The 23,442-nt window shown below is 44.1% G+C and overlaps 2 protein-coding genes across 6 annotated transcripts in view; both read left to right on the plus strand.

Annotated features, from left to right (window-relative positions):
• The first annotated feature begins 445 nt into the window (after positions 1-445).
• On the plus strand, positions 446-22,218 carry LOC128332811 (IgGFc-binding protein-like). Its single transcript, XM_053267573.1, has 7 exons — positions 446-1,025; positions 2,070-2,668; positions 3,222-3,777; positions 5,026-5,191; positions 18,152-18,321; positions 20,559-20,696; positions 22,025-22,218. Exons 1-7 carry the CDS (start codon positions 446-448, stop codon positions 22,216-22,218), a joined length of 2,403 nt encoding a protein of 800 aa, XP_053123548.1.
• The window catches only part of LOC128333117 (IgGFc-binding protein-like), a 94,129-nt gene continuing 81,027 nt past the window's right edge, over positions 10,341-23,442 (plus strand). For 4 of the 5 annotated variants that reach the window (XM_053268207.1, XM_053268206.1, XM_053268210.1 and 1 more), the window contains exons 1-4: positions 10,341-14,340; positions 17,051-17,211; positions 17,463-17,593; positions 21,931-22,214. The gene's annotated coding sequence lies outside the window, so the exon portion shown is untranslated. Of the gene's footprint in view, positions 14,341-17,050; positions 17,212-17,462; positions 17,594-18,151; positions 18,322-21,930; positions 22,215-23,442 lie in introns of all 5 variants that reach the window. The other variant, XM_053268209.1, reaches the window with a different exon arrangement.

Consider the following 23,442-nt stretch of genomic DNA (forward strand, 5'->3'; position numbering starts at 1 on the left):
CTTACTTCAGGGATTCTCAGACTTGGTTCCCCAGATGTTGGGTCCTTTGGCCATTGTGGCTGGAGATTGTGGGAGTTGTCTAACAATATCTGGAGACCCAACACTGACAATCCCTGCTTTACTAATCCCTGCCTCCTCTCTACTAGAGGGGAACGCAGCAACAACTTAACCAGATCTACCCTTCAGGCAGGAAAGACACCCCTACAAAAATATATATACAACAGCCAAGGGTGTAGCTATAATTGAGTGAATGGGTTCAAAAAACAGGGGCCCCCAGCTCCGCCCCTCCCTATTTACTTCATTTCCTCCCTGGCTCTGAGGGTTCACCAGGGAGAGGGGCAAACATGGGCCCCCTTTCCCCTAGTTGCGCCCCTGACAACAGCACTTGAGCAAAAATAATGTTTAACTGTCTGAGCTTTTAGCTTTCGTTTTCTCTCACCCTCCAATGCAGGTGAATGGCATCCAGACACACTTGCCCACCTCCCTGAACAATGGCACGCTGCAACTCTCACAGAGTGGCACCTTCGTCATACTTACCACAGACTTCCAGCTTAGAGTGATGTATGACTGGAACCATCACCTGCGGGTCACAATCAGTAGTGCTTATTATGAGGGTGTGTGTGGCTTATGTGGGAATTACAATGACGATCCTAGAGATGACTTCCAGACACCAGTCGGAACCATTGTGCCCACTACCATTGCTCTGGGTGAAAGCTGGGCTGTGAAGAATGAAGATGGTGCTTGCTGGCATGACTGCCATGGGGAATGCCAGCCTTGCTCACCCAAACTGGCCAAAAAGTATGAAAGAGAGTCCTATTGTGGTCTGATAACCAAGCTTTCAAATGGGCCCTTCAACCCTTGCCATGCCAAGGTGGACCCCACAACCTACTTCAAGAACTGTGTATTTGATGTTTGCATCAATGAAGGCCAAAAACAGTCCTTGTGTGGTGCCCTAAAGGCCTATGCAGATGTCTGCCAGAGTGAGGGAGCCCAAATTGGCGAGTGGAGGAAGTCTGCTGGATGCCGTAAGTGTAAAAGGCTATCTCAGGAAAATGATTCGCTAACTATGGTGGGCCAGTTTTGTCTCTAGCGTGTAGAGCAGGCCTGCTCAACTTCAACCCTGCTGCAGATGTTGGCCTACAACTCCCATAATCCCTGGCTATTGGCCACCGTGGCTGGGGATTATGGGAGTTGTAGTTCAAAAACAGCTGTGGGTGGGGGAGGGCTGAATTGAACAGGCATGGTGTAGTTTGTTTTCAAAATGATCCGTACAATACAATCAGCCTTGATTTGTGGGAATATCTGCTCCAGCAAATGGTTTACACTTGTGCATAGAGTAACTTTGGAGAGCAACCTGGGCATGTGGAAATCCCTGTTCATGGAAGCTGTTATGAACCATCTTAAGCATGCATTAAAATGCTTATTGCCTATACATGCTTAAACACAGTAACAGTATCAACAAATTAAAATGTGCAACTGTAGCTGCTGATGTATCCTGTGTATCGGAAAATTTAAAAAGTCAAAACTGGCTTTGAGGTTTGCTGCCTAAAAAGCCAGCCCAGACTGGAGAGTTCAGTGGCTATCATCACAACACATATATACACCCATTTTGCTGAAGCTGCGGTCAGTGCCTGGATGGACAACTGCCTGGAAGTGGAAACTCCATGTCTACTGCCTTGAGTTCCATAGTGGGGGCGGAGGGGGGGAGGTGGAAGATAAATGCAATAAATACTTTGGAACATTTGCTATGATCAAGCAATGGACCCATCCTAAACATTACAACACCCTCCTCCTTGCCTCACAAGAGGCAAACTGACCATAGGTATGTAGCTGGTAAAAGTAATGTGTGTGCCGTTGAGTCGGTGTCGACTCCTGGCGACCACAGAGCCCTGTGGTTGTCTTTGGTAGTGCATCGAAGTAAAACAAAGCTTGACTCCCCTCCCCTCCACTCTCTTCTTCCTCTCACAGGATTTGTACCTCAGAGCCCATTGCTGGCATTAGGTCCTTTGTTGTTGGCCGATCCTCTGTTGCCTGCTGTTATTGTTACCTTCAATCTTTTCTTTGCACAGCTCTGGAGTGTCCTCCAAACAGCCAGTACGAACTCTGTGGAACAGCCTGCCCAGCCACCTGTGTGAATGACAACACTCAAATCTTCTGTTCAGCGGTGTGTGTGGAAGGCTGCCAGTGCAATGATGGGTTTGTGCTGAGCCAGGGGAAATGCATTCCCAAGGACAGCTGTGGTTGTGTGTATGATGGGCGCCGCTATGTTGTCAATGAGAGCTTCTGGGCTGATGATGCATGTCAGAAGCGGTGCATTTGCAACTCGGCCATGGGGGGAGTGAAGTGCAGAGCCAGTGCTTGCAAACCCTCAGAACGATGTCAAGTAGTGAATGGCATACGGAGCTGCTACCCTATCAGCTACGGTACCTGCACTATAACCGGATCTTCCCACTATCTGACTTTTGACAAGTACCGATTTGATTTCCATGGTGTGTGTGTCTATGTGCTTGCTGAAGTGTGCCGCAAACCTCCAGAACTGGAGGAATTTGGCATCTATGTTCAAAATGAAAACTGGAGGAACTATGCTGAGCCTTTCACCTGGAACATGCAGGTCAATGCCTACGATTTCAAGATTACAGTCAGCAGGCAATATCCTGGCAGAATCTTGGTAAGTTTAGGTCACATCTGATTATCATTATCATTAGTTCCTATGGTGCATTCAGTACAGTCTGATCTGCGGTAGACTTATGCCATTCACTGTCCTAGATTATAGATTTGTGACTGGGGGCTTGCACAACAAATGACCTACCAACTGGTCATGTATTATAACCTTAGGAGAGATCATGGAAATAGGAGGTAGGTCTCTATGTATATACTACTACTACTACTACTACTACACCACTTTTCAACAAAAGTTTCCAAAGCAAGATGGATGGATGGATGGATGGATAGATGGATGGATCGATGGATAGATAAAGATGGTTCAGTCCCCAAAGGGTTCACAGTCTAAAAAGAAACATAAGGTAGATAGCCACAACAGCCACTGGAAGGATGCTGTGCTGTGGTTGGATAGGATCAGTTGCTCTCCCCCTGCTAAATACAAGAGAATCACCACTTTAAAAGGTGCCGCTTTGCTCAGTTAGCTGGGATATATTTTATACTGCATACATTTGCCCCCATGCTCTGTTTCATTTGTTCAGCATCCCCTCCTCTCTTCCTAGGTCAATGGTTTGTTAACCTACCTTCCGTACAGCGCAGCTGGAGGAAGAATCAGTGCTTACAGGAGGGCCCAAGCTGCTGTGATCCAGATGGACTTTGGCCTCACCGTCACTTTTGATTGGAGGAGCCAGGTTACTGTCACTGTGCCCAGCTCATATGCAGGCACTTTGTGTGGTGTCTGTGGCAACTTCAATGGGAACCCTGCAGATGATGCTCCGCTGTCTCTTGCCAACTTAGTTCCCAGCAAGCCAGTATTTGGCACATACACAGAGTCATTATACAATGAGATAATTGATCCCAGATGTCCCGGGCTGCAAGCCATAACAGAGGATCAGCGTGCCTCAGGTTGGGAATGTGGGCTCATTGTTGCCAAGGATGGACCCTTCCGTGAATGCCATGACCATGTCAACCAAGAGGCTGCCTTCCAGGATTGTGCCTATGACTATTGTTACTTCAAGGGGCGGCATGCCTACATGTGTGCGAGGATTGCCAGCTATGCTACAGCCTGCCAGGCTGCTGGAGTTACCGTATATGCCTGGAGATCTTCAACCTTCTGCCGTGAGTGCTGAATGGTCATCACCAGTGTCCCCTCTAATAGGGATTCCCAGATGGTGTTGACTACAACTCCCAGAGTCCCAGCTGCAATGGCTTTGCATGGGGATTATGGGTTGTAGTCAAAAACATCTTGGGAGAAAACCTGAAATCCTCTCTGTATTCCAGTTTCTTCTTAAGAGGAACCCCCTTTGTCAAATTTCTTTGATTTTCAAATTTGCAGCCCTATCAAGAGCCCACCAGGAAGAGACAAATCACATGGCACTGCCTAGAGATACACATATCAGGCGGCATATAAATATGAAAGAGAAAGAAATAAATGTGAACTGTTTGAGTATAGTGCAATAGATGCATAGAGCATGAGCCTGTATTATCTTGGTAGTTGCAAGGAAGGCTCCATGATACCACTGATGTACAGCAGGTAGTTTAGGATGTTGTCTCTGATAAAGAATATTCATGGCAGCATAATAGATAATGGATCTTAAGTTCCGGGAGGGTGGGGAAACCATTGACAAGCCTAATAATTCTGTTGCACTGCACAACTAGTATGGAAGATAACATGAGGCACTAGGCTCCTCATACCTATCAGTTCTGAATCGCAGGTCAGCTTTAGGATGTGCCAGTGCTCCAAAACTGCATTACTTCATATGATTTCTTACCAAATTTGGCCACAAAGGAGATGGCATTTGATTGTTCAACATCTGTGCCTGGTATCAATATCCTGGTGAGGCCAGACGATCAATTACATTTAGAGACAAATATATAGAGAGAGGTTTCTAGCTTTCATTGTTGCACAACATCATTAAACACATGTCTCTAGCAAAGGATCAGAAATTTTATGGTGGAAATGGTGGGAGTGTCTCTGGTTTTCGACAACAATTTCCCAGTTCCCATTCTCACTGCACTCTCCCTACCTTGACATGCATATTCTTCACTCCTTGTTTTACCATAAGCCTCAACCCTCCTCCTCCTCCACAACAACAAATATGCCAAGTGCTTAACTGCAGCTGCATGATCTGACCACGTAGCTTATCTAGGTGCATGATCTTCAATATCTGAATTTCTGTATTAGCCTCTATAGTTTTGCACAACAGAAAGAGAGAAACACAGATAATAGCGATCTTAGAACAGGTTTGATTTGGGGGAATATAGATGGAATATCTTGATTTAAGTGTCTTTAATTTGGTATTTTAAAATGTCAATGTTGTATTTATAGTTCTTAATATGTATGACATTTCCCTCTGTTTTCCTCAGCTCCATCTTGTCCTCCGAAAAGTCATTATGAACTTTGCTCCAAGGACTGTGGCCAGACCTGCAGCAGTCTCTATGATCCAATCCCTTGCCACAACAAGTGTGAGGAAGACTGCATATGCAATGAGAGCTTTATCCTGAGCAGCAGTAATTGTGTCCCAGTGGATCAGTGTGGTTGTTTCAAGCAGACCAGGGCCGCTATTGACCAGCAGGGAACTTTTTCCATCTGATATCCCAGGATTTCTGCAGGTGCCAGACCGGTGAAAAGGTGATGTGGGAGGTGGTCTGAACAAGGAATGGAGAATGGTGGATGTATTTCAGAAATGCTATGTGTATGGAAATGCCATTTATTCTACTGCTGGCAATCACCATTATCTTTCCTTTGCTAGACGGCCCTTTGATTTCCAGTGCACCTGCATTTGTGTCCTAACTAAGACCACAAAGACCACGGGAACTTGATACCCTTTACTGTTATTGTAGATAATGTGGCCTGTGGGAACAGGAAAGTGTCTGCATCCAAGGTCTATGTGGAGGTCTTTGACTTTGTGCTTTCCTGCTGCAGAACATAGCACGTAGTTTCTGCCACCAGGAAGTAACCCTTTTGACTCACAAGTTTGAGGCAGACTATGATGGTCTTCAACAACAACAACAACAACCTGATAATAAAGAACTGATATTAAAGAAAGAATAGTCCATGTACTGTATACAGAAAATAGGGTTTCCCCCCTCCAAATCTCAAGGAAGGAGGAGATAATTGCTGTTAATTATAAGCAACTCCTCTGGGCCATCAAGCCCCTGAAAACTGCAATTTCTGCTTATTCTTGTGGAGATAACAAAGAAGCCTGGACAATGTTGAGGTGAAACAGAAACTAACTTTAATCTCCCCTTTCCAAAACCTCCCATTTCTTCCCACACAATGCCACCAGTGTTCCCTCTAAGGCGTGTGCATGTGCACGCACCCACATGTTTTTTGATGTCCGCTCAGTTAATTTTAGATCCCGCTTAGGTTGAATCAGGAAGGTCCCACTCTGAATGCACGTGGGCACACTGCCTTGATACCTCCGCCCAGAACAAAACTCATTCCTCACACAGATGAAAAAAAACTAGAGAGAACACTGAGTGCCACCTAGTAACCCTGAACTATATACAACTATTACCACAATTCTGCTACAGAACAAATGGGAACGACTCAAGGTAGGTTTCTTAATATGGCTTATGATACATGCATGGAGGCTAGTCTTCCTCCACTGAGGAACCATTGTGAAGTAAACTGTGGAACTTCAGGCAACTACATAATGAGGTCATTCTCCTGAACAAACCAAACTACAACTCAAGCAAGACAGACACCCAGGTTCTGCCTTTGTCAGTCTGAGATCCAGCAAAACCAGGCAGTTATAGCAGCAATAGCACAGTATATTATGCTAGGTGCTGAGAAATCCACAAAATTAAACCTTCATTGATTCCTTCCTACTCTCCTCCTGATATAACCTCTTCAAGAGAGGCACACTATAAGGGTTCTCTCTCTGCCTCCCAGTCCATTTGATTGCATTTTGAAACTCCCTCCTTTTGAATTCCACCCTCCCTTCTCCCTCCCCCCAGCCAACGGGGGCACTGTTGCCCATGACAACACTTGATTTGTATGACAACCAGCCAACTAAGAAGCAAGGAGATCAATTGGAAGCTAGTACTAGAATACCAATCAGAAAGGGAAAAGTAGGCCTCCAAAATGGCGCTCGAAATGTCAAAACATCTCAAATTGAAATGGGTTTGTTTTGTTCTGAGCTCGAAACAGGTCCTTTATTTAGAGGGCATTTTGTTTTGAGCTGAAAACACTTGAAATGAATAGTTTTGAGTCAAAACATTTCAACATCTAAATGTTTCGCACATCCCTAAAGCAGAACACTGATAAGAAAGAAAGGAAAGGGGTTGTTCATGTACTCAGGGAACACTACTTTTTCCTTCCTCAAAGAGCACAGCTCTAGCACAACTCTAGCCCCTGAACATTGCAACACTGACACAATAAACAAGCTGGAACCCCTGGACTATGTGCAAAAGACCCCGTAGGCTGAGAAAACGTTGCCACTGTGATTAGGTTGCTTGTATATATTGACACTGAGAGTTACTCTCTACTGACAGTGGGGTAGTGTTGCCCAGATTTTGGACTTCACATCACAGATAGCAATGTGGGCCATTTTGAGAGGGGTTCAAAGCCAGCCTTCTGCAGCATGTCATATGACCATCACTTTTCTTCTTAATATACAAGACACATAATACTCACCAAGCGGTGTGTGTCTGGATTTGGATCACTCCAGCATGCAAGTCAAATCGTGCATATGTATATACAACCCTCTCTAAAATCAGATAACCCTGCCCCCCTTTTATTTTTTCCAAATATACCCCCCCCACACACACACTATCTTGTCTTTCTTTCAAAATCCTCTCCCCACCTATGCCTGGTGGTGGTCAATCAGCATATGCTTCTATTGCATCATTCTGCCCCCTTCCCCTCGCCCCCACGCTTCCGGGCCAATTGGAATGAGAAGAAGGGGCAGGAAGAGGCATGGAAGCAGCATAAAATACACTCAATTTTGAGAGGGAAAGACAGGAAGTGAGGTGAAGCAAGGTAGAGGAGAGGGAATGATGTAGCAGGGGACTGCAATTGGGAGCCTGCGTATAGTTGGCAGGCTTGGCCAAAGCAACTCCAATTGTATCTCTAGGAGCCTCTAGGTCTGTGTTTGGAAACTCAGTGCAACAGTCAGTGAATTATTATGAAGGGGCAGAATTAGAATTAAATAGAATTATCTAATGGCGCAGCGGGGAAATGACTTGATTAGCAAGCATGAGGTTGCTGGTTCGAATCCCCGCTGGTGTGTTTCCCAGACTATGGGAAACACCTATGTCGGGCAGCAGCGGTACAGGAAGATACTGAAAGGCATTATCTCATACTGCCAGAGGAGCACCTAAGTAAATTTGGAGCCTGGACCTAAAGGCCTTTGGAGGCCCCCCTCCCCTGGGATAAGAGTGCCTCTGCATACTGCGCAGGAGATGGCAATGGTAGATTTGATGGCACAACTTGACTTTCTTATTTACTTCAGTTACATAAGAGCATAAGAACATAAGAAAAGCCTTGCTGGATCAGGCCCAAGGCCCATATAGTCCAGCATCCTGCTTCACACAGTGGCTCACCAGATGCTGCTGGAAGCCTACAGACAGGAGTTGAGAGCATGCCCTCTCTCCTGCTGTTACTCCTCTGCAACTGGTACTCAGAGGCATCCTGCCTTTGAGGGTGGAGGTGGCCTATAGCCCTCCAACTAGTAGCTGATGATAGACCCCTCCTCCATGAAGTTATCCAAACCCCTCTTAAAGCCATCCAGGTTGTTGGCTGTCACCACGTCTTGTGGCAGAGAATTCCACAAGTTGATTATGCATTGTGTGAAAAAGTACTTCTGTTTGTTGGTCCTAGATTTCCTGGTGTGTTCCTTGGTGTGTTCAGATGCCCACACCACATTCTGATGGCCCTAAACCTCCCATGATTCTCCAAAGCCTGCTGCATGTATGAAAATCAAAATATCACAAAGCTGCTACAAAAGACTTTGTTAAATGACCTTATTCTCTTGGTTTCTACATACACTGTAGAATCCAGCAGTAATTACTTTGCAAAGTTTATGGGACCTTAGCCAGACTGCATCATCAAAAGGGCATGAAGTGACTAATACCTACAGAAGACATGGTAAAGTGTAGGCCACTTTTTCATATGTTTTGCTTGTGCCCAGCAATTCAAGCATTATGATTGGAAGTTTGTACATGTCTAAACAAACAAATCACACTCACTCTGTAATCTTTACAAATATTAGGGTTGATTTTATTTATTTTTATTTATCACTAAATAGTTGTGCTGCCTTTTACTAAAACAAACTCAAGGCAGTTTACAAAACATTTAACACAATATAAGGCTATAAAACCATTAGTAAAACATGGAATCCACAGGATGGCAAGGCTGCTCTTCTGAGGTATATTTTACACGGAAAGGATATCTGCACACCTCAGCTGATATACTACATGCCACTTTAAATGTGTCTGAGGTAGTCACAACACAAACACACACACACTCACTAATTCTGTTAAATCATATATATTTATATGATTCAAGGAGCCATAAGGTGCAATAAGCCCACTTTAGGCTTGTGACACAATAATAACTGCTACTATTTTTAGTTTTTACACCTAACTTGCTTAAGGCTTTATGTAACATAACCCACTAAGAACTGGCATATTTTACCAGGAAATAATCTCTCATGCAAATACCTCATAGCACATATGTCAACTTAAATGTGTCTGAGGTAAAATCTGAATATTTCATTTGATGCATCATACTTCAGCGTAAATGTGTCAAAGTAGATATGTCTGATTTTATTGTATTAAAAAAATTTGATTTGAGATATGTCTGAGGTAAAATTCGAACACCTAATTTGATGTAGCATACACAGCAGCTTAAATGTGTCTGAGGTAAAAAAGAAGCTGATTCAATGAGTCAGGTGGTAGAACTCACTTCAAGCTTGTGATAGAGTACCTGCTACTGGTTTTTTGTTTTTTTTTAATTATGCCTAATTTGATTAACATGAAATCCACTAGGAAATGAAGTATTTTACAAAAGGAGCTCTGAATATCTCAGTTGATGTAGCAAACAGGTCAGCTTAAATGTGTCTGAGGCTAAAAAAAAGTGACTTGTGGGACCAAAAGGCAGAATATCTCCTCTACAGACCTGTGGCATTTTTCTTAACATAATTACAGGTTGTACGCCTGACTTGCTTAGACTTTGTGTAAAACAAAAAACCCCCACGAAGAAATGGCAATTTTTACAACAGATCTCTAAACACTTCAGTTGATGTACCCCATTTCTGAGTTATGCTGTAGTACCTGGCACTATAGTACTGCTGGAATGAAGTTTAATGATATTTGAAGCCCATTTGTTACATATTGATCCTTAAGATGCCAGCATATGCAGTTATGGGGTTTTCCCCCCTGGTCATCTAATTATCCAAATATTTCTCTTTTGTATGAACTTCACATTACTGTTTAAATGATATACAAACAGCGGTGCCTTATTATGTCTCCATTAGATGGATAAAGAAATAAATGTATGTGACATATCTGACTTGTTTTAAACAGGAAAAATAAATTTTGAAAAGATAAATTGCTGCTGACTACTCATTGGCTAGTTTGTATACAGTGCTGTCTAAGGCAAGGGGTGAAGAGGGTGGAATTTTCAAATTTGGGTGACAGTTGAGCAGTTTTCCTGAGGGAAAGCACAGAAGGAACACCAGACTGTGTGCTGCTAGAGACCATTTTAGCTGAGGAGAGATGAGGGCAGAAGCCTTTTCCTCAGGGTTGTGAGAGAGTCTCTGAGACAATACTGACGGGTTTCTTCCCCCACACCAGTTCCTCTACACTCCACCTTTTCTCCTGCCTCCTTCCAAGCCTGATGGTTGGAGCCCAAGCTTGCTTGCTTGCCTACTATTTATTTATTTATTTATTTATTTATTTATTTATTCAGTCTTTATACCACCCTTCTGAGATGGCTCAGGGTGGTTTAGAATTAAAAGCAGAAACCATTACAACCAATAACAATTAAAATATAAATATAAATATGAACACCAATTAAAGCACATCTTAAAAAGCAATTAAACCCCTGAAAACCAGGTTAGCATTAAAACAATTAAAACTAATTAAAAACCTTGAAAGTCCAGGCCAAACAGATGGGTTTTAAGAATTTATTTTTTATAAATAAAATTGATATTCATTCATTCATTTATTTATTTATTTATAATATTTCTATAGCTCCCCAAACTTACATCTCTGGGAGGTTTACAATTAAAATCATTTAAAACATCAAATCAATTCACAATTAAAAACATGAAGAACATTATAACCCAGTATCAATTTTTTAAAAAACTATAAATCTAATTAAAAGCCTGGGTGAATAAATGTGTCTTCAGTGTCTTTTAAAAAGTTGCCAGAAATGGGGAGGCTCTTATTTCAACAGGGAGCACATTCCAAAGTCCAGGGGCAGCAACGGAGAAAGCCCGTTCCTGAGTAGCCGCCAGACGGGTTGAACAGTATGATATGCAGGGGTGAGAAGGTGAAGCTTTTTGCAACATGGGAATAAAATTATCACTTGCAAATTGTTGCAGATCAAACCTCTGTTCAAGGTATGGCTAACGGGGTCCCATTCAAAACTTGGCAAACCTAGGAGGGAAAATGCTGGCTGAGCTCCAGTCCTGCAAAGTCTCAACAACAACAAGAAGACTACTGTGAATATTTATATACCGTTCTTCAACCAAAGTTCCCAAAGTGGTTTACATATATAAATAAATAGGGATGTGCCCGAATCATTTAAGATTCGGCTCCCTGCAGCCAAAATGTTTCAGCGTGGGGCAAGGGATTCCTTTAAAAGGAGGATGCATCGGCGAATGCATTGATGTAATTTGCATGCCGATACCGCATGAGGGATGCTGGGGGAAGCATCCTGTTGCCGTGGCGGGGTGTTTTAAAGGAGACTGTGGCACAGGCTACTGATTTCACGGGGATGTTTCTCTTAGAACAGTGCGGTGTTGGGGCGGCGCGGGGCAAAGGAGGCTCGCTGGGGGGCAGGTAGGCCCTGCCTGCCTCCTCTTAAGGGAACCCCTCCCCGCCCCCTGGGATGTTCCCCCCTCCTCGGATGTGCCCATGCACATCCCTATAAATAAATAAGATGGTTACCTGTCCTCAAAGGGCTCACAAAAGAAACACAGCCTGTCCAGCCTGCCACCAGTGGCCCTTGCCACCCGCCACGCCCCCTGCATGCCTGATGTCAGATGCCCCTGTGTCTGACATCAGATGTGCAGGGGGCATGGTTGCATATGCCTATGGCCCTGTTTTTGAGCAGCTTCAGCCAGCGCTGGGCTCCCAGCCTGGCTAGGAACATGTCTCCCTGCCTTTACAAGCAGGGAAAGGTGCTCTGGCAGCTGCAGTGCTGGCTTTCATTTACTATTTACTTGCAAGTGGGGCCATGCGGCCCTGTTTGCAGACACGACAACACCCCCTGCTTGTCTGACATCAGATGTAGGGGTGTGGCTCCTGGGGCTCCAGGTGCAGCCCCTGAGCACGGCATCCCGGGTTCTTTGGAAACTGCCCCCCCTATAATGGTGGCTCCGTCCAGGGGCGTAACAAGGCTGGAGTGGGCCCAGAGACAATATTTTAAAATGGGCCCCTCGCTGATACACACACACACACACACACACACACACACACACACACACACACTTCACATGTGACTTGCCTCTGGGGGGCCCCTCGAGGTGTGGGGGCCCCCAGGCAGCCACCTCCCCTTGCCTAATAGTAGTTACGCCCCTGGCTCCGTCCCTGAAGAAACATAAGATAGACTCCAGCAACAGCTACTGGAGGGATGCTGTTCTGGGGTTGGATAGGGCTAGTTAATGCTCTCCCCCTGCTAAATCAAATTGCCACTTTAAAAAGGTACCTCTTTTAAAACAAGATTGGTTAGATTGTAAACAAGATTGGTTAAAAAGGTGCCTCTGTGCTCAGTTAGCAACCTTTACATTTCCTTTCCCATGGGGAAGGAGAGACAAAAGCCAGCTGGGTCCCTTTGTCTGTGGCTGATGGACTCTAAGCTGTGCTATTATTATATCACACACCTAACTCTGCCATTTATCATACTTGCCAACATGTCCCTACTTTCCCATTCACCTTAATGGGAAAATAGGGACATGTTGGCAGATATGCATATACAACTTGAAAATGTGGCATTTATTGATGTATAATATATCAATTTTATGAGTTCTCAGCTATCCTGAGGGCTTTTAAAGAGCCATATGGTGGGATATAAAATTTAAAAATAATTTAAAAATGAAGGGTGGGCTTGAAGAATATGAATGGCAGTGGAAAAATATAAGTGGGATCCAAAATGAAGCTCACTTAATATGTTCCTTGCATATTTTGCTTAACCTTTATATCAGGAGTTTCCAATCATGGGTCTCGAGAAGTTGCCTGTCATTTCCAGCCTTTAATCTTTTTGGCTAAGGATGGCATTTATATCTCAACAATGGATATAAACACTCTTCTGCAATAGTTCTGTCAAATTCCCACTTCTGAGGATTTTCTCCCACTCTATGTAGGTTCTAAGTCATGCAATATGATTCTAAGCAACAAAGTCTGAGTGCCCAGACAAGGAAAAGGCACTGTAGCAGTGCACACTGTGCATGTGAATTACCCTCACAAACCACTGTGCAGTCCTGAATTTTCCTTAAACATCCCCACCGCCCCGCTTTAATCCCTGGATAGCTTGAATGCTATGTGACATGGCCACCACTCAGTATTATTCACTCTCTTATACAGAAAATGAATATTTATGTTCAGCAATTGTTCTCCAATACAATTAATTGCCTACGTAGTGTTACAGAAACAATTGCACTTTGAATACAGCAGAACCTGCCACACAATCCTCACTCAGCCATGAAAGTGTTTTTTTAGGAGATGCTATCTGTCCATGTAAACTACCTCACAAGATTATTGCGATAATCCATACATGTGATAAAAGTAAACCTTCAAGCATTGTCCCATTGTCTCTGCGAATGGAGGTCATCATGACGACAATAGTTGTTTCCACCCAAGTACCTGGAATTCATAAACAACTGAATTTGCTGGCATTTTGGTAGTACTCTATATAAATATGTCAGCCTAGAACTGACCCTTGATCATTGCAAAAGGCTGGCTGTTCTCCCTTGGGCTCCATGACCTCGATTTCTGTTTGCCACCTCCATTACTGGATGCAGTTCCATACCCCTGGCTCTGATCTGGTTTCACTCAGCAGTTATATTACCAAGAGGTCAGTAAATCCATTTGGTATAATGCAAGCTGTGGACAAAACATAGCATGCCCTCAGACGCTACCATTTATTTGTCACATCAGTGTCATTTTAAACTGCCCAGAGACGCAAGTTTTGGGAGATATAGAAATATTTTAAATATTTTAAACAAACAAACAAACAAATAAATAGATAGATAGATAAATAGATAAATAAATAAATAAATAAATTTTATGGCATGTAGTTGGGCATTCTATGTTGCTTTTCCACAGTTGTGGAAACCCAGCAAAGACTAAGCTAGAGTGCAGACTCAGAGGCACTCTTACCTCTGGACTTCCAGGCTGAAGTCCAGGGTCTCCACACACGTTGGGGGCCCAAAAATCCTCTTTAGTAGGTCCTGGGTAGTGTGGTTGCTTTGCTGGGCAGCTGAGTGTGACTGTGACCTGCGCTAGGCGGTAAGCATGACCTCTGCTTAGGAGACAGAGCGGGGAGTGGGGAAAGAAATATGAAGGATGGGAATATGTTAAGTTGCATGTTGAAATGTTTCTGTTATTGTGTATTTGCATAAACATACCTGTTTTATATTCTTACATTCTTGTGAGTTCACTTGCTGTTGGTGCCCTCAAGAGCCCACATATTAAAAATACTGTGTATGTCGAGGTGTGTGTGTGTATAGGGGGATGGTGCTTAACTTGTAGTGTGTGTGTGTGTGGGGGGGGGTGTCTCCAAAGGCCTTTAAGTCCTGGCTCCAAAATTACCTAGGTGCACCTCTGTGCAGACTCAGCAAAGACTGAGCCCTTTCTCACAGTCAGTTCCCGGACTTTTTTTTAAAAGAATTTTTTTTAACCTTCTCCTCCACGGGGGAGTTCCTGGAGGCGGGGGGGGGGGGGGGCCACAGAGGTTTCCCCTCCCCCTGCCGGCTCTCCCTATGCCCCCCTCCAGCCGGTTCAGTCAGCTCTTTGGCCGTTTTACCCCTCTTTGACCAGTTTTTGGCCTTCCCTGCTTGGCGTGGTGGCCATTGTGGAGGCCACGTGTCTGTGCAATTGGCCTCTGCATAGCAGGCCACCTCTAGGAACTCCCCCAAGGGGGATAAGGTAATTTCCCCCCCTTATTTGAAAAAAAAACAAACCTTTGCGAACCACCCCCCTGGACCGAACCGAACTGGAGGGAGTTCGAAGGGGCTAAACTGGCCCAGTTGGGTTCGAGTCCGGTCTAGACTCAAACCGAACCGGGCCACCCGGTTCTATGCACATCCCTAGCTAGGAGAGCACTCACTCTCCTAACCTCATTTTTGAGGGTGACTCCAGAGGCAGGTTTGCCACTGAGGAGTCACTGGGATCGGGCCCAATCCCAGTGGTACACATACACAGGGAAAACTGGGCTGGGCTTCCTTAGACTGGTTTTGCCCGTGCATATTAATAGCTTCACTGAAAGAGACCATGAGGCTATTCACATGTGCATGCAAAACTGGGCTAAGGGTGCCCAGCTGGGATCGGGCCCAATCCCGGCACCACCATGGTGGCAAACCTGCCTACAGAGCCACCCTTCAAAATGAGGTTAGGAAAGTGGTCACTCTCCTAACCCTGTTTCTTTGATCGTGTGTCAGCCGCAGCTGCAAGCCGCCATGGCTGGCAGACTCGGGGAGGGGGAATCGCCATAATGCACCACACACTCATGCGGTGAATTGTTGGAGCTCCAAGGGGGTGGGGTGATGCACGGGGACATGTCCTGCCACCCCTACCCTTGGAGCTAACAGCAGCAGCCGGTGCTAGCAGAATGATTGTTTGCGGGGAGGTAAGCTCTTTAGGGCTTCCTCTCCGCAAACTAGGTAGCCCTTTGTCACTGCTTGTGAGAAAGGGCTTCATGTGTAGAGATGTAATTTGGCTAGAGTACTGTGGTTGCGAAGCTCCTATTTCTCCCAAATTCTCTGCCTACCTTTAAAAAAACCCTAAAATGAGCGGCGAGAGGGCACCTGTACTTAGAGCTGCCGGTGCTGTGGTGGCATGGCAGCGCAGCTCCTCCAGATTCCAGCTTCACTGGATTGCCCTTTACAAGCATGCCCCCTCGAACCACTGAACCAGTTCCAAACCAATTCAGCCCAGTTCAACACCCAGACTGAACTCTGGTCTGGTTCTACTTGAATCGGCTGTCATTCCAGCAGTCCATTTTGAGTTCAGTTTGAGTTTAGGGCAGAGGCGTAACTATAGGGGGGGCAGGGGGGGCACGTGCCCCGGGCGCCATCTTTTCTGGCCACGTGGGGGGCGCCGCCATGACCAATTTTTTTTTAAAAAATTTTTTTTGTTAATACAAATGTTTCCTGTTCAGTGCAGCAGCGCTGCAGCAGTCAAGGGAGCGCGTCGGTGCCCCCTTCCCCACGAGCGGTCCCTTCCGCGCCACCTGCGCCCCCCCCATTGCTTTGCTGGCGCCTGGCGGCCAGTCAGTAGCCTGGCTTGGCGGCGGCGGCAGGCGCTTGTGAGGAAAAACCTAAGTATAATGTAGTATGGTGGGGGCGTGGTGGGGGGCGCCATTTCAGTGCTTGCCCCGGGCGCCGTTTTCCCTAGTTACGCCTCTGGTTTAGGGGTTCTGTGCACACCCCTAAACCCAAGTGAAAAACTGATTTCTCAAAATATGAGTTTATTTTCCATACTAAAGTACTCTAAGATTCTTTGTAGTATAAAAGCTAAACCAATAATATATGTCAAAAGGGCAAAAAGGTGCACCATCATCTTGCTGGAGAACTAGTAGGATCGGACTTTTTCCTTTCTAAAGTGTACCTTCTTTGGGGAAATGGAGTTAGTTCCCATCCTTCTGAGGATCTACCAGGATTTGACTTTTGTCTTCTCCTGCAATAGAGGCAATGAAGTCCTAGTAATAAAATAAAAATTAAGTCTTCTTAAAAAGCCCATACATTATTTAGAGGTGATATTGAGTTTAAAAATGTTAAGATGCCAAATATTCAGTTTAAATGCTGAAAAACTGGCTTTCTGCCTATCCCATTCCAGAGACTGTTTGCTAATGCAGCACCCTGAAAGTCTAGAATGTCTGAGTTTTACTGCAAAGTAGGGCAATGGGAGATAAAGCTCCTTTCCTTGCTTTACTACAGATAAAATCACTTGTCTTCTTGCCCTCTGTCTTTAAGTATGCTAACTCATTGTATTTTAATAGGAGGCCTCATACTGCCCACTTTTTGCAAAGCAACTTATCTTTCAGTCGTTAGGCTCTGAAATGATGTAGAGAGATAAAGATAAGAGCCACAGATTTATCATGTTCAAGGAAGAAAAGAAGAAAGAAAATACTGGAATAGAACAAAAGGACAAAGCCTGCATGTAGGTTGTCATGTTTGATGGTTGGTTGCACACACATTTGTTTCACTGTGTGAGTGTATGCATGGTGCTGGGAAGCTATAATTGGCTGTGTGTATTCGATGGGCTCAAGTCAGAGCCAAAGCAATTTCAGAACGAACTTAAGAGCAGATACTTTCCAGAACAGAATATGCTGGGACATCTCCCGGGGCGATACCTACTTTGCACGAGGGTGGATGGCCCTCATCACCATGTACCCTCTTTGTATTCTACAGGCACTGCCACAACCTGAAGGAAACAGAATAGACCAAAACTCGGGAGGAAGTGCAGATTTGGAATTCACTCATATTTCTGACATCACAATTCATGATTTACAGCAGAACCGATGGTTCCTTCACTACATTAGGTAATGCTCTTGCATCACATTGGTCTTACTGTAATTGGCTGACATGATGAGGAAAATTATATAAAGTAGTCCTATTGGAATTAAAAGGACAAAACATTATTCAGTGGCTGAAATCCAGACTAGTCTTGTGTCAGTGCAATGGGAGAAGTTGCATGCACAAGAAGTGTGTGTGGAGTCATGCAAAGCTTTGCTGCTCTGCAATTTTTTTTTAATTGTTCAATTTTAACGACACCTTTCATTAAGCATATCAAGGTGGTTTACAAAAGTTTTTAAAAGTTACAAAAGTAGAGCCAGCGTGGTGTAGTGGTTAGAGTGCTAGACTAGGACCGGGGAGACCCGAGTTCAAATCCCCATTCTGCTATGATACTTCTAACTCCCTAATGGCAGCATGGCCTCGGATGTGGCCATATTCGGTGCTGCCTGGAAAGTTCCAGTCCCTGGTACATCCTGCACAGATGGATGTTTGGGGAACAACTGCTCAACTTGTGAGGCAAAGAGTGAAATATTCAAACAACACAGCTGCTGCGGGCTCCTCACAGCATCCAATGGTCCTTTCAGTGCTTGCCATGGCATAGTGAACCCCACAGTACATCTGAACAACTGCATATTTGACCTGTGTATGAGCAATGAGGATAATCAGACCTTGTGCCAGAACATCCAGAGCTACGTGATAGCCTGCCAAGAAGTGAATGTCCCTATCCAAACCTGGAGGAGCCTAGACTTCTGCTGTGAGTTGCGATCATATATCTATATCTATATATCTCCTACTTTCCCCTTTTAGTTCTCTGAGACAGTAAACTTTCATCTCTTTTAAAGGCCAAACCAGACATGAGGTTAAATATGTCATTGTCTAATTGGGAGCTTATTTTTACTCTTAAACTGCAGCTGCATAAAGCTGCAGTTCAGGTAGGGGCTGCAGCACATAAGTAAGGCTGTACAATTCCTTACCTCTATGCTTCTTTCCTGTCAAAACATTCCAAGAAAACAGTTATAGGCCTGCAAATATGCCATTGGGGGGGGGCATAGCAGCTTTGGGGGCGATTTTTGGTGGGAAAACAGTACGGAGATAAAACACTCCTTACCATCATGTCATGATCATAATCCAGACTGAGGCCTGCGAGCTGCAATTTAAAAATAAAAATAAATGGCTAACTAGATGACAATGTGTTTGATGTCAGATCCAGTTTGGCTCTAAAAACCAAACATCTGAGCTCTGAGGGCCTGCAGTTGTAAGGGCTGCTCTCACATACAGCAGTTGTGTTTGGAAATTCCAGTATAACTGTCATCCAATTGTTATGAAGTTCTCTCATTTACTCTAGTTGGGTGCATTCATATATTCACTCTAAATTCTGATTCCCATGATTCCCCAAAGCTATTCACTGGCACAAACAAACATATCTCAAAGTTGTGCCACAATCTATTTTTCCAGAAAGTTGTTCCAGTGGCTTTTGCATAGGACTTTGCAACAGAGACCATTCATGTTTAAAACACAACACTTATAAGGGATGCTTCTTATGTAAATCATTGTAGTCTCTTCATCTCTTTCTATCCATAAGCCCAGGGGGAAAAGTTGCCTATTAGCACTCTGTCTAGGTGGTTGAATGAAAGCATAGGCCTAGCCCTCCACCCCCTCCACTTTCTATGTCCCTGCTAGATTCTTGGCACATACTTTTAATGGAGCAGCAGCCACTGCAGTGACCTTTTGTGGGAGAAGCACTCTGGAAGAAATATGTAGGATAGCAACATGGGCTTCAGTTCATGCCTTCACAACTTATTACAAAATTTCCTTTTCTTTTGCAGAGGCTTCCTTTGGCATCAGGTTCCTCCTGAGAGTATTAAAGCCCTTGGACTCAGGTTCTCTTAGGATACTTGGATATGAGAGGGAACTGTGTCATATCTAGGATGTATTGCTTTTGAACATCTGTAAGCAGAATGACCCAATGAAAAAGAGGGAAAAAAGGAAAAAGAGAGGGGAGAATTTCAGTTCTTGTAGATTGGAGTGAGATCATTCTGCCCATCTTGCATAATTCCATGAAATCCCAGAAGCTGATCTGTTCTTCTCAGTATTTTCTTTTTTAATTGTCTAGACCCCTTGTTGGTTGGGTTTCCTCCCTTCTTTGTTGCACATGCAGTGTCATGCAAAGGCAGACACTGGGAAATATGTCACCTTTCTTTCCCCTTTTTTTCAAGGTTTGCAGTAGGGCTCTTAGGATGTTTCTAAGAAATTGTGCTAGATCTTAAGCGTAGGCTCTGTGTGTATTTCACATTAAAACAACAACAACATTCTGCTCAGAGGCCTTTCAAATTCTGTGCCAAGAACAACTTGGCACAAAACAAATTGGCACCTAATGTCCATACTTTATTTTGCAATTTTTGACTGAATTGATGACTTTACCCCAGTTCCTTTAGTCATCAGGAGTATCAAGGAGCTGTGCAGAATACTAAAATTTTGCACCCAGCCACTGGAAACCACACACACACACACACACACACACTCTCTCTCTCTCTCTCTCTCTCTCTCTCTCTTCAAATGCATCTTTTCAACCAAAACAGCTAGAAACTTCTTTTAAAAATAAAATCTGAAGGACTCAGGAAGCTGAATTAGTACTCAGTGTCACATTCTGCACCTTTTCTAGGTTCTCATGACGTTGCGACATACATATATAGCTCTGGTCTTTCTCAGTTGTTGAAGCCAGGGACATCATGACGATAGGTCATGCCTCTCAGGAGCAAATTGAAATCTTGGTACTTTGGTTAGCTTCTTCCTCTAACAATTGGACTCTCCCACTGTTCTTTCAGAGAGTAGTGTAGAAGCCACTAGTCCTTGATTTTACAGCACATATAAGCTTCCTTTTTCTCTGTCATAATTAGGTGAATGGCACAACTGTGGACCTGCCTTTCAGCCTTGAGCAGAAGGTTCATGTTGACTCTCATTAGAGCCATTTTGCTATTGTGTTGGACACAGGGCTGTCAGTCATCCTGCTTAAAGAAAACCTCAGCATTGTGGCATCTGTGCCAGGCAGTTACATGGGATACCTCTGTGGGCTGTGTGGGAATGCCAATGGAGACCCCAGCGATGATATGGCTGGGAAATTTGGGGAAAGTTGGTATGTGGAATGCTTTCTGGGCTGCTCCTCAGACTGCCCATCTTGCACCTCAGCTGAGCTAAGAAGCTATGAAGAAGATAGGTACTGTGGGCTGCTGCGTCAAGCATGCGGACCCCTTGTATCCTGCCGTGATTATGTTCCCATCACAACTTTCTTCAACGAGTGCATCAACAAGACCTGTGAAGTCCAGGGCCAGCAGCCCACTTGGTGTGATGTCGTTGCTGCCTATGTTGCTATCTGCCAGGCCAAGGACTGCCCACTAAAAGAGTGGAGGACTAATACCTTCTGCCATGAGTCTCAGCTGTTAAGGGATTAGGTGCAGAGAACATGCTAAAAACTAAACGGGTATACAGACATGAGAACCAGGACCAACACATGTTGCATATGTACTGACCTAGTACAATTAAGTATCCATACTCATTGCTGATAGCCACCTAATGGTGCAGCAGGGAAATGACTTGATTAGCAGACCAGAGGTTGTGTAGATTCCTGCATTGAGAGCTGTGTATGTGACTCAGGAACATTGGCAAATGAGGGGTCCTGTGTAAAGACTGGAGAGTGAGCCAGCGTGGTGTAGTGGTTAGAGTGCTGGACTAGGACCAGGGAAACCCAAGTTCAAATCCCCATTCAGCCATGATACTTGCTGGGTGACTCTGGGCCAGTCACCTCTCTCTCCAGTGAGTAAAACAGTGAGACCTGATTGCCCAGATTCCTGGATATGTTCTCTGTTCCACAAACAGGATGATAGCTAACATACCACCTAGGAGGACAGTTGGAGGGCCATGGGCGGAGACAAGAACTGTTGCATATAATTTAAGGCTGTCAATGTACTAAATAATTTTTTGCTTTTTGATTGTCTTTTATCTGATTTGACTGTTAATCAATTACACTTTTTAAAAAAATTGCATATTGCTAAAACCCCAGTACAGCTGCATTTTTAAGATGCTGAAGGAAGCAAAAGAGAACTTACAATTTAGTAACTAAAAGCTACTGATAATTGTTAGATGATAATTAACATTTTCATGCTGTGTACAATAATGCACAAAAATAAAACAAGTCTCAAAGTGTGCTTATTAATTGCAGCTGCTCAGATTAAAGTTAGGCCTTCAGAATTAAATGTAGGTCCCACTGAACAACCATATAATGCTTAGTGGATTTGGAGATGATCTTGTTGCACTATGTTCTTGTCCCTTTTAAGCCTTAACTGACTGCTGATCTTGCATCTCTCAGGTGAATGGGCTGCCAGTCCAGATCCCATCTGAAGTCACAGAACTAGTGACCCTTGATCTGGCTGACAACGCTGTCATCCTTCGCTTACCTCCAGTTCAAGTGACACTGAACCCTGATGGGGGAGTGGTGGTGACTGTCACCTCAGTTCTGGCAGAGAAGATATGTGGGGCTTGTGGGAACTTCAACAATAATCAGACTGATGATCTGAAGGGCCCTGACGGAGTGGAATTAAACAACTTGCCTGAGCTGCTGGTATTTTGGACAGCCAGAGATTTTACCCACCAGTAAGTTCGCTTTTGATTATTCCCTACAGCTTTTATTTATGGTTGTTTTTTTTCATTTTGAAAGAGAAGAATTGTAAGGTTTTACCCGAGGTTTTAAAAAAGTGTTTTTGACTGACAAAATTTGTTCACACAATTGACACAGGGGTGTTGCAACTGCTATTACACACTGCTTAGTAGGCATGGAGCAGCCCCGCTGCTGGAAGCAGTGTGGGTGTGCTTTAGAGTGCGTTGCAGCAGCATGTACGGCTCGCTTTTAGAGCTGTGGTTCTCTGCACAGTATATAAGCCAATGGTGCTTAGTCTGAATGTTGCCAAATGTTTTTTCACATTTCTGTTGATCTGCCTTCCACTGTACCTTGGACAGGAGTTTGCTGAGCACTTTTTAGACTCTGGTATTTTCTAATGAGACATTTTCTCTCCCCTTCTTCCTCTTCTCCTTCTCCCCCCCCCACCTCCTCCTCCTCCTCCGTCTCCATGTGGACTGAGAGAAGATTCCCTTGGTAAACTGAAGCTTTGGGTGCTGATCCTGTTTTATTGTGCAGAAATGGGACAGAGGATTACAAATGGGGTATTTAAGATTGGAATGTGGCAAAATCCTTATTATTGCATAGTAATGGCGTTGTCATGGAATCTCCTTCCAATTTCAGTTTTGTGTGTTGCATGCTTAGGTATTATTTAACATAATATCGGGGCTTTTAAAAAGGAAAATTCAGAACTGCATAATGCCATGTGAGTGTGCATTTTTCTTGTCTGTGTGCACACATACCTAGTTGCCTGGAGTCACATTCCATGACATTTAGAAACCTATCTAGAGTGGGGGGAAATCCTCAGAACTGGGAATTTGATAGAACTATTGCAGAAAAGTGTTATTCTTTTGTGAAGACTCCATGGGGAGTAGCAGTGGAGTCTGTGGAAGCAATCATTGTTGGCAGGGATAGAAGAAATGGGTACATTTGATTGAGGTATGGGTTCTAGAGGAGCATGGATTACTCTATTGTTATCAGTCACTTTTTATATTATCTACCATAATGCCACTTTTGCATGACTTGAATTTTTGAGCTGCACAAGTGCTCTTTTATAACTTTCCCCCTTTAAAAAGAACTGCATGTTTTTTTGTCTGGTTGCACATTTTAAAAAGTCCTGTGAAATATACAATCTGCTAGGAAACTGCATTTTACAGTATCATAACTCATATGACGGAATCATACTGAAATATGTCTGCAGTAAAA

This window comes from Hemicordylus capensis, chromosome 7, assembly GCF_027244095.1.
Source record: "Hemicordylus capensis ecotype Gifberg chromosome 7, rHemCap1.1.pri, whole genome shotgun sequence".
Classification (NCBI taxonomy): Eukaryota; Metazoa; Chordata; class Lepidosauria; order Squamata; family Cordylidae; genus Hemicordylus; species Hemicordylus capensis.

Coding starts and splice junctions, on each gene's coding strand:
- LOC128332811 (XM_053267573.1), top strand. CDS start 446: ATGCAGGTGAATGGCATCCAGACACACTTGCCCACCTCCCTGAACAAT. Junction 2,669..3,221: donor AATATCCTGGCAGAATCTTG/GTAAGTTTAGGT, acceptor CTCTCTTCCTAG/GTCAATGGTTTGTTAACCTA. Junction 3,778..5,025: donor GAGATCTTCAACCTTCTGCC/GTGAGTGCTGAA, acceptor TGTTTTCCTCAG/CTCCATCTTGTCCTCCGAAA.